This window comes from Falco naumanni, chromosome 5, assembly GCF_017639655.2.
Source record: "Falco naumanni isolate bFalNau1 chromosome 5, bFalNau1.pat, whole genome shotgun sequence".
Classification (NCBI taxonomy): Eukaryota; Metazoa; Chordata; class Aves; order Falconiformes; family Falconidae; genus Falco; species Falco naumanni.
The window spans coordinates 62,292,502-62,304,604 of NC_054058.1; the positions used below are offsets into that span (position 1 = coordinate 62,292,502).

General features: G+C 39.7%; 1 protein-coding gene across 4 annotated transcripts in view; it reads right to left on the reverse strand.

The window, feature by feature from the left end:
* The window catches only part of EXOC4 (exocyst complex component 4), a 413,600-nt gene that overhangs the window by 384,892 nt on the left and 16,605 nt on the right, over positions 1-12,103 (reverse strand). For all 4 annotated transcript variants that reach the window (XM_040594462.1, XM_040594464.1, XM_040594463.1 and 1 more), the window contains exons 2-3: positions 8,965-9,154; positions 5,035-5,229 (exon numbers count right to left, since the gene is read on the reverse strand). In XM_040594462.1, coding sequence (XP_040450396.1) covers positions 5,035-5,229; positions 8,965-9,154 — 385 coding nt within the window. The remainder of the gene's footprint in view (positions 1-5,034; positions 5,230-8,964; positions 9,155-12,103) is intronic.

Below are 12,103 nucleotides of genomic sequence, written 5' to 3' on the forward strand. Positions count from 1 at the left end.
GCTTGTGCTTCCAGGCCAAGTGCAAGCCACCCCCCCAACCCCAACCTGACTGACTGCCACTAGCTCTGCCGCTCTCCCTTTTGGAGACTGCCCAATGCCCTTCCTTAGGAAGCTCCTTCTGCACCAAAATTCCCCTGTCAGCACCTGATCACAGAATCATAGAATCGTTTAGCTTGAAAAAGACCTTTAAGATCATTGAGCCCAGCCGCAGATTAACACTGCCAAGTCCACCACTAAACCATGTCCCCAAGTGCCACGTCTATACATTTTTTGAACGCCTCCAGGAATGGTGACTCCACCTCCCTGGGCAGCCTGTTCCAATGCTTGACCACCCTTTCCGTGAAGAAGTTTTTCATAATACCAAATCTAAACCTCCTCTGGAAAAACCAGAGGCCATTTTCTCTTACCTTGTCACTTGTTATCTGGGACAAGAGACCGACCCTCACCTCACCTCGCTACAGCCTCCTGTCCTGGTTTAACCAAGCCCCACGCAGCCTCTTGCTCTCTCCCCCTGTCAAGAGGGATGGGGAGAGGAATCTGAAAGGAATGTAAAACTCGAGAGTTGATATAAAGACAATTTAATATGTAAAGCAAAAGTCACACACACAAGCAAAGCAAGGAAATCACTCACCACTTCCCATGGGCAGCCATCCCCAGGGAAGCCAGGCTGCAGCACATGTAACTGTTACTCAGGAAGACAAACGCCATAATGCCAAATGTCCCCCCCCTTCCTTCTTCTTCCCCCAGTTTATATATCCAGCATGACATCATATGGTATGGAATGCCTCTTTGGCTAGCTTGGGCCACCTGCCCTGGCTGTGTCCCCTCCCCATTTCCCTTGCCCCTCAGCCTCTCACTGGCAGAGCCCAAGAAACCAAAAAGTCCTTGGTTTAGTACAAACATCACCCAGCAACAACTGACAATATCAGTGCAGTTATCAACACTGTTCTCACATCAGACCCAAAGCACAGCACTGAACTAGCTACTAGGAAGAAAATTAACTCCATCCCAGCTGAAACCAGGACATCTCCTTTCAGTTAGTTGTGAGAGCAAGTCCCCCCTGAACCTCCTTTTTATGTTTTACATTAAACAAAACACACATATACATGCATGTAAACTCAATTACCACACAAAAACAAACTTTTCAGTTTGGTGTGTGAAAAAAACAGTTTTTTAACAGAAAAACATAAAAACTCATCCCTTAAAAAAGCATATACAGAAATTGAAAATAACTGAAATGTATTCAGCATCAAACAGGAGTTCTATCTGTTCCAGACCCAAAGCTTCACAACTCAAAGGAGGTTGGAGCTAGGTTGTTTTAACACAACTTGCATAAGGTGCAATTACAGAACAGCAAACCTGATCCTACTGGCTCTACTCACCAGAGCGTGTATTATCAAGATGCTGGAGGAACACAGAACATGAGTACATGATATTTAAAGCTCACCTGTGCTACTCTAGATGGATACAGAATCAGAAACAAAAAAGCTCCCACTTAATATTTTTAACTTCATACAAATGTAAGCTATCACAAAATAACTTCCATTGTGTTCATACTACTGGGAAAAGCTGCCATTCTTTTATTAACAATTCTTCCTAGCATTACTCAGTCATTGCACATTAGAACCAACAGCTGGAGAATTTTGAGTGATAATGAAACCTGTAACAAGCCATCTTCAGCCGTCTTTTCCAAACAATAAGGGAATTAAAATTTCAATTTAAATGCAGAGGTTTGAAACACGCTTCAGTGGCAAAATTACTTCAATTAATGTGAGAGGAATACAAAGAACAGACTGCAGAAATGTGATGCAGCAACCAGAAATTATGCCATTAGAGTGCTTGCATCAACCTAACACGACGACTGCAAAGGTCTAATTTCAACTGTACATATCACAAGGCTACAGGCAACAATATTAATCAGTTCTCCAATTTCCATGTGAGGGATAAAAGCTCCTTGTCAGATCACTGTGGGCTTTTTATAAGCCATGAGCATCTGTTTACCTTGATGAATGAAACAAGAGGACAGAGAGATCTATATATACGCTGCATCCCTGACAGTTTTGTAATTATTTTACATTATATTCATATCGTATAAAAGGAGAGAGGAATTATCCTGCAGCCAGTGATTACAACACCACAGTCTTGCAGAGGCAGTGTTAACAGAAGATGGCAAAAGCCAATGAGCCTACAGTGATTTTTGCCTATGAAAAAGCTCCAAAAGCAGGTAGGTTGCTATTTCTTTATTACAGGTATACTTGTCTTCAGATGACAAATAGTGCATTCAACTTTCACTTGAGGCTTCTCTGCATTCTTATTTTAAACAGGAATATATTAGAAAAGGATTTATTAAAAAAACAAATTAACAGCTGCTTTTTATATCATTATCATTTGATTTCTTAGAAAAGATACTCTAGGAAAAAAGAAACCCAACTACTACAAAGTCTATACTTCAGTGAAGTCTAGTATCAGCTCTATCTCATAACCTCAGGCAACCTTACCTGCACACACGTGTGTATGTATATAAGCACACATATAAAAAACTGCACACACAATATATTGCAAACAAATTATCACAAATACACATATTGTAAACAATTTCTAAGACTTATTATATGATAAATCCTAAATATTGTTATTTTTCTTCTTAAGTTTCCTATTTTATATTCCGATAGGAAATTACTTTTCTGGAATTTCCTTCTGAAAAAAAAAAATAATTAAAAAAACCAAACAAAACCAAGCAAACTGGCAAGTCCGTCAGTAAAGGAAAGCACCAGCATTTCAACTGACAGGCATGTTAACTCTGAATGCTGTGGTTTTCTCCCTACATTAAACACCCTTAATTTACATCTACTTCTTTATCTGTCATAACTCAAAATACCAGACGAACACCACACTCCAGTTTCCTATATCAGAAACCTGACACAAGTTTTGGCAAAACCTGATTGCACTCTTCTCATATGTGCTTCCTCAAGCCATTGCATTGCTGATACGCTTTCAGGAATTCTAACAGGTTTTACATGACACTTTAAAAACTACCATGAAAATCCCATTCTACATTACACACCAGAAATGGTTACATTACTAGTGACAGATGGTTACAATACAGCAAGAAAGATATAAGACAATAGTTCATATTAAAAGGACAGTGAGACTAAGGAGAACAACATTTAGAGAGTTCCTAGAAGATGGTTTTATAAAGGAAGAAAGGGAAAATTGTGGCCAGATTCTAGAAAGATGACTGCGCCAAATGTGGCATGAAAAGAGAACACGAGCAACAGAAAACAGGAAGTGATGGCACAGTGAAATCGGACAAGAGGATGTGACAGCAACAGCAAAAATCCAGATAGGGTTATACAAGCTATCAGAGAAAGGGATGAGGAGACTGACATCAAAATTTTGAAAAAATGTTTCAGAAGGAGCAAGGTAAGCTTTAGAAAGTCATATTTAAGGTAAAATGAGATAAAACGGAAAGAGGGGAATTAAAGTTCAAGTATGGGTTCTAGGAATATGAGGTGACAACACTAAGATTTCCAGCTCTCTATCCTGTTGAATAATGACTTACTAAAAAGAAGAGGCACAGCTAAGAGAAATGCAAAGGACAGTAAAAAAAAAAAAATAACAAGAGGCACCAATGCAATGAAAAGATTTCATTAAAGTCATTCTCAAACACAAAGAGGAATATGAACAGACATACTACTTCTGCCTTCACTTCTGAGTCACCGAGTGCTTCAAGTTGGAAACGACTTCTAGAGAACATCTAATCCACCCCTCTGCTAAAGCATGGTCACCTAGAGCCTAGGTCCACGTCCGGTCTTGAAAATTTTGCACAGACAGACTCCACAACCTCTCTGGGCAACCTGTTCCAGTGTCCAACCATCCTTGCAGTATTTTCTTACCTTGACATAATTTCCTGTTTCAATCTGTGTCCACTGCCTCTTCTACTGTCACCAGGCACCACTGAGAAAAGCCTAGCTCTGTTTTCTTTGCACCCTCCCATCAGAAATTTTCAACTATCCATAGTATCTCCCTGAAGTTTCCCTTCTCCTAGTGAAGCAGTCTCAGCTCTCTCAGCCTCTCCTAAGATGCTCCTGCCCCTTAACCCTCTTTGTGATCCTTCACTGGACTTGATCCAGTAACTCAATCACTCTCTGGTACTGAGGACCCATCACTGGACTCAGTATTCCATACATCAGGACCAAGTAGAAGGGTAGGATCATCTCCCTTCTAAAGTCTTTAATTCCTGACAGAAGACAGTTCCAGGACAGGAAGGACTGGACCCTTGGTGAGGAAGTGTGCTTGTTAAGTTTAGAAACAAGAGAAAGAAAAAGACTTATTGGAGAAGTCCAGGAAACTTCTACCTCCACCACAAGACTCAAATTAAAAGGTACGCTCACAAATGAGATGGAACTGAAGAGGAAAAACACTTGAAGACCAGGAGAAAAAAGGTGAAAAAAAGAGCTGAAACTAAGTAGAAAGGATCATGAGTCCTGGTAAAAAACCCTAAGTGGAAGACAATGAGAAGCAAACACACCTAAATAGTCTCCTCTCTGAATAACAGCCAAAGTTGTGAGTGTGTTCTTAGAGATAAAATAGGAGAGAAACAGGATAGTTTTCCTGTAACAAAAATGGATTTGAAATAATTTATAAGATCTAAAGAGAGGTGCCTGGGAAATAAATTTTCAAATAAAGCACCAGGTTGCAAAAGCAGAAGGAAATCCTACATGCAGATCAAATGGGTAAAGAACTAGATGGTTATAGAAATCATTGTGATCAGAACATATGAACAGATAAAGATAGTTCTGAAAGACAAGAGATAATCAAACAGGATGCGAGACTGTAATCCTAAGTCCAGTCAGGAAGGATCAAAACAAAAGCAAACAAATTCCAGTATAAGAAAGCAGCAAATAACAAAAGAAGAAACTAAGGAAAAAATCAAATAACAGCACAGACAGCAGATCTGTCTGCAGATGATCAGACAGCTGACCAGCGTGTTTCTGCTAAGACACTGGCCCAGCACAAGGTACCGCATCTTACCAGCATGTCTGTTGCGTTGAGGTAGTGCTTACTGGCCATGCACTGTTCCAGCTTCTGAGGCACTTGCTTGATGTTCTCTATCTCATCCAGCAAATTCAGGACATGTTTGTGCTCAATCCCTTCAATCCACAGCTTGCGCAACTCATCTCGCTTGCAATGCAGCAGCATCTTACATGATAGCAGATTCTCCTTCACCTACAAGCAACATGTCAAAAGATTACTTATCTGTCCCTGTAACTGGTGCTTCTAATATATATCAGCCCTTTCCCACATTTACTTTATTAGTAATTCCAAAAATATCACAAGACTACAAACAAATCCAAGTTTCTTAAAATTTTTGGTTATTCCTTTGGCTGTAAGGAAATATATAGCACATACAAACAGGAACTGTTTTCATAGCAAAATGGTTTTTAGTACAAGTTTTGTACGACTAGTGAAAATTTAACTGAAGTATCATAACATGAACAAATGCAGGATCCTATTAATTATGACGAAAGACTTATTTGCACATTTTCCAAAAACAAATTTAGTATTTTGGCATACAGCAAGAATCCAATTTTCAGTGAAAGCAAATAAGCTACTACTAATTTTTTGTTGTAAACATTTTCCATCTGCCTATTGAATCTTTTGGCACATCTACCTTCTTTCTTCAAGTTTGGTGTCGTTTCTTGAAACCTGACTGTCTAAAAGTACAAACATTCTCCTAATACCTCTATGTAATGATTTAACCCCAACCAGCAACTAAGTACCACACAGCCACTTGCTTAGTCCCCACCCCGAGGGATGGGAAGCAGAATCAGGAAACAGGTAAAACTCTAGGGCTGAGATACGAACAATGTAATAATTGAAATAAAATAAGAAGAATAGTAATAACAACAAGAGCAACAATTGTAATGAAAAGGAGGGAGAACAGGAAAGTAGTAAAATCCAAAGGGAAGAAAAAAAGCCCAAACAAGTGATACATAATACACTGCTCACCAGCTGCTGACCAATGCCCAGCTAGTCCCGAAGCAGCAATCAGCCTCCCCCATCAACTCTCCACAGTTTATATACTCATCATGACATTCTATGGTATGGGGTATCCCTTTGGCTAGTTCAGGTCAGCCGTTGTGGCTGTGTCCCCTCCCAATTTTAATGTGCCCTTCCAGCCTTCCACTGGCAGGGTCTGAGAAGCTGAGAAGTTGTTGACTTTGTATAAATATTACTTAGCAACAACTAAAAACATAAGTATGTTATCAACATTACTGTCACACCAAATCCAAAACACAGCACTGTACCAGCTACTAAGAAAATTAACTCTAACCCATCTGAAACCAGGACACTTGAGCAATACCAACTTTCTTTTGTAAGAGATACGGTTTCATCAGAACAAGCAGTTAAGATACAGTTCAATTCAGCACTTCCATTATTTATCAAGGCCTCTACATCAACTAGAGAAACACCTTGGTGTTCACCATTCAGTTTGTTTTCAAGCCTCATGCCATCCTCGGTGGCAAAGCCACTATTATTCTACCCCATTCAGGAAGCATGAAGAGTTTTTCCTCTCCACTCCTTCTGCTCAAACACACAGCCTGCATTCCCTGCTTTCGGGTTCTCCCAATGTCCTCTGGCAAGGTCAGCATAACCTAGCTTTTCTTGCATAATGTACATCAACAGTGCATATTAAAATGTGGAAGCAATTAGCAACACAGCTTCACACATCGCTTTCACACTACTCTTGTTTTTGTGATAAGTTATGAATACTTAGGGTCCAACCTTTTCTCAGGCTGAACTCTCACTGAATTACACATGAAGAGAGACTCTCAGAAGTAGGCCCTTCAATTTATTTTTAAATAATGAGCCTTCAAAGCACTCCAGAAATCCCACTTCAGCTGCACATTCTCTACCTTGTTCATCTAAATGCAGTTAAAAAAAAAAAAATACATGCGAAACAGATTGACCAAACTAAAGACAACCAGTAAATAACAATAGCTACATAAAACAGTCTCCGTCCAGAGTCAGAAAAGACAAAGGTTTTAATACAGCAACACTGCACTCTGAAATGTCCTTCTGGAAAGAATAACCTAGAAAAATCCTCAGCCAACAGAAAACCTAACATAAGTGTCTCATAGCTTGCTGCAAAAGCAGAGGCAAAATAAAATCCACGCAGAGATCATTTCAGACTTAATCCCTGTTCAATACCTTAAATTAAAATGTTTCACTGACCTAGCGCACCATCATCAGTGGGCTGCTGTTACACAGAGCCAAATTAGGTCAGCAAAACAATCATGGGGCTAGAAGGAATCTCACAAGACATTCCTACCTCTGTCCTTGTGAGAAAGAGTATCAGCTATACCTAAATGTGGGAGTAGGGGAAGGAATGAACAGCAAGTCTTTAAGAGCAATCCTCCCCTTGGAAGGCCAACCTGTTTCTACCTTATAATCCTGTTTTACAGTGGTAACACATGTAAAACTAGATTCAAAACCAGGACTTTCTCAACAGGAATTCATACAATTGACTGCAAAAGGTAGATATGCAGAGGGATCTGGACTATCTACACTTCCACAATTCCTAATGCAAGTAAATGCCTGTGTGATCATCCACCTTCCACAGGAGGGGAACATCAAAATTAAGTCTGATAGCGTAATACAGATTGATGACAAACCAGATCTGGGGCCTCCCATGAGATTAGGTCAAAACCACTTCAATATATATTGACCAAAACTAATAAGAAAACTTAAATATCAAAGGTCCTTCACCCTTAGTCATTTTTCTAGGCGGGACCAAAAGGTCACGCCCTACATGTTTGTTTTGACCTCTGCAAAGTATAGTACACTGTGTGAAAATAGGCCATGGGCTACAGTTTATTTCAATTTTAGTGCAATTGATCTCTGTTTTCAAAGTGCTGAGCTTTGTACATAAATCCTAGAATGAACTCTTACCCTTGGAAAGCCCCAGAATGGTCTCATTTTCTTTGAAAATGCTAAATGAATTTTAAAAGCCAGAAGGGTCAGTACATAGCCCCAGAAGGGTAAAAGCCTACTGCTCCTAAAGCACTTCTGTGAAAGGTTTCAAGCTGAGAACTCCACAGAGCGGAGGTGGAGGGTGGGACAACAGGACACAACAAACAAATCTGGTGCCTAATTTGCCAAGCTTGGGTATAACAAACTACACAGGAAGTAAAAGATGGGACAGGAGACCAAACTAATCTATTCCTGCAGGGAGGGAACAGGTCAAAGAAGTTCACAACAAAGAGTGCTAGAGTTATTTACTGGCACACTACTGAAGTGTGAGCACTCAAAGTACAGAAAGATACAGGGGCACAGAGTTCATGTATATTAACAACAGAACTGAGTTTGGAAATAACACCAAAATTCATATTCTCTAAGCAAAATCAAGCTGATGAATCACTCACACTATTCAGGAGGTGGTTGAAGGTCAACATATCAAAATATGAACAGATTAGATGAAAAGGTGTTAGCTTAGCAGCCCTTAAGACTTCAAAAACCTGAGATCAATGCGCCCAGACACTAAGTAAACAGAGGCACCACAAAGCTTTGTGCTTTATATCCACGTCTCCATTTGCTTTTTAATTACTTGTGTCCTCAGACAAGGAGAGATGATATGGAAAACATGTTGCTAGTAATACAGCAGTCCCAGGCTGTGTCTTAGGACTGGATGGTCAATTCCTAACCAGGCCACACATTGACCTGAAAAATTAGACCTAGTTCAGAATTAGTGGGTAACAGTGCTTTCTCAATTCAATTTTTAGTTTAGTTCAGACTGATCAGTAGCTGGAAAAACAAAGAGAGAAATAAAGTGTTAAAATGGGAGCCTACAACATTTATATACTACCAATACAAAGACAGTACACAGGATAAAGGCAGACGTGTTACACAGATTAGTACCCAGAATACAACCTATTGAGCAGAGGCAAAGTTAGTCATCACCTGTTTGATCTTGTTGCGTGAGTTGGTGATGCGCTCTGTGATGCTCTGGTATGTGCGGATCGCAGTGGTGAGCTCGGTGTAGTGCTGGACAATCAGCTCATCCAAATCCCGGTCACATTTCTCATAAGCTTCTTCCAGACGGCCTTTCTCAGTCTCTCTATCTTCAACATCATCACTGGTAGATAAAGTCCTAAGGACAAAATATTACAAAAATAGGGATATTTTGAAATTATCTCTAAGGACAGGAAGCCTTTGCCTAAAAAACCACACTACCTACCCACTTGCATTAGTTTATACACTTTACTGAGTGTTGGTTATTTCTGGTAAGCATGCCTGTCTGGTATTCAGTGAAGCACAATGTACTTCAAGAAAATAAAAAACCATAAATATTGTGCTTTTATTAGTTCCCCAGTTTTCAACTGCTTTGGAGCTCTTTTACTGTACTACTAGATTTATGAAAAGGGAAAGTTATCTGTTAGTTACCATATTTACAGAGAGTCATTAATATGGGCACAGTATAACATAGGAAATACATGCCGATTTATTACTTACAAAGAACAATAAAGAAGAAATTCTGCCCTGGACTCCTATCAGTGCAACTATTTGTTAGGAGCACTGCAGTTACTGCTACTTACCTGCCAAAAGTACACTAGGGGCATCACAACCACATAAAGAAACCCACCAAAAGTGCACCCATGCTTTCCAATAGTCAATGTGTTCTCAAACGTACACCAGCACAGCAAAGAAATGCCACGGGCCCTTATTCCCACCCCAATCCCACCCCCCATTTATTGTACCCTTTGAGCAACATAATCCAGTAAGATTTTTAATATTTTTTTAATTCAATGACGTTTAAGATTCCAACAAAACTGCTGAAAATTTAATGACACTGGCACAGAAGACAAATGTTTCTCAGCGTCACTATAAATTTCTACTCAAAAATCAACGTAATCTTTCTCCCTCTTTCTCTTCACCCCGCTTAACCCCTCCAAGACCCATCTTGCCACCAGATTGAGAAGCCACACTTAGATTGATTCCATGGCAGTACCAAAAAGATGCAGGGGACAGCAAAAGACATATCCTTATCTGCTATAGTAGGCAGCACTCAAAAAGTTGGTTTGTGCAAAAAAAGCCATCCTGAATTTTCTTCTTCCTTTATCCTTAGAGGGGTAGCTATGGTCCATACAGGTTTCTGTTTTAAATCAGCCATATAGACATTGAAAACTGATACTTTGTGGTGAAAAACAGAAAACTCATTTAGGATCATTAATAGTAGTTATGACTTAAACACTGGTATATCACAACCTTAAGAATGAGCAGGGAAGAATTCTGTAGCTCTACTGATTTCTGAACCACTTAAAACTAACAACAAAAACATAAGCAAAAATAAAAATATTTGAAAAAATATTCGCTGCATACAAACTGGTTTGGATCATATACTTAAAAATCATGAAACAATCAAAACTTTCAAAAAAATCTGGAACATTTACACCCTGAAAGTGAGGTGCCTTTAAAAATACAACCAGCAGAGCATGAACAGTGGAGACTTCATTTAAATCACAGCAGTTTAGGCCTCTGAAGTACCATCTTAATATGGTATGCATCCTACATTGAAAGAGTATAAAAATAGTAAAGGACTACAACAGCCATTATTTCCAACCCAAAAGACTGAAAAACACACCTCCAGGAATAAGAGAGAACTTCTTGGGGTTTTTTTTCTGGATTTCTTAAGCTATTTATGTAGAGAAGGTCAAATAGTTGGAAGGAGACAAAAAAACCCACCACACAACCAAACATTGCTGAACGCAGCTGCTGTTCTCTGCTTTCACTTTGGATTTGTTAAAGCAACGAGGTCCAGTCAAACTGAAACTATCTCCTGCTGTATCTCCTGCTATCAAGTAAGAAAGAAAATACCAACTTTCCTTGCAATAACTGTCACTTGTCCTCTACAATAACAGTTAGAACGCAAGCAGGAACTGCTTGCAAATCATTGAAAAACAGACAAAGGACAGAAACCCATTTCATCATGGTTTATTTAAGAGTATCTTCAATGACAACTGACACAGTATCAAACTCTACAACTCGAGGACAGTTATAAAGCAGGTGTGTTTATTGCGGCGCCAGGTGCAAGGGGAATCGCTCCTCTTAACTTGCACACCGTTTCAACAAGCAGACGGGTATTTATTATACCAAGTCATGCATATACATAAGGTTTCTGAAAATTCAGTATCTCCTCCCCCTGGCACCTCTTCAAGATGTACTTTTCCCCTTCTTGGGCAGTGACCTAAAGTTCCTGCTTACCTTTGCATACATTAGCAGTCTTTGTTGTTTAGCTTCTGTTATCTACTACAGTTGTTATACCTCATCCATTATCTAACTTTTGTTCAAGTGTATAAAGTCTGCTGGCTAACAATTAGTTCTTCCTTATTGTCCACTCTAAACATGCCAAGCCAATACGTGCCCACTGGGCTGGTTCTAATCTATATCCCCATGATCTCCGGTCATGGGATCCACCTCTTCGGGGTGGGGGCCATTTGAGTGGGAGGTCACTTAATTCCTACTACCACCATTATTTTACCCTAGATTGTTTACTTTTAGCAGTTAGCACGTCCTCATCTGAAGGCTCCTTATTTGCATTCTTGTTGAGCTCATCTAAGTCGGTACTAATTGTCCTTTCTCGAAGTGCTAAGTGCTGAGCTCCCAGCCATTGCTCTTTCTCGGGTGTTAATGTTTCTATTATCTATGCAGCTTCTGTCTGCAGCAGAGTTTTTAGGTTTTTCACCGTATCACAAGCAGGACAGAAGGGTTAATACTTGACAGATTTTCCCGAGTTGCTCAACGCAATAGGAAACTAGTAGAACTCAAGTGCAAAAGCTCTTCTCAAACAAATGTAAACAAAGAAACATACAAGAAATGCTCCCTCCCTCTCAGAAAGTCAAGACGACATACCCAAAACTTCCAGTTCACTACTCTTTCTTCCCCTCAAACAAAAACAACAGGCTGTACCACCTACTCAAGGACTCCATCTTTAAAAAGGAAAAGCATCCATTTCACAGGAGATCACAATCCCAGAAAGAGCAGCTAAGAAAACTCAAGTGAGCAAGCAAATCTGTACTACCATATGGAAGAGCGCACAAGG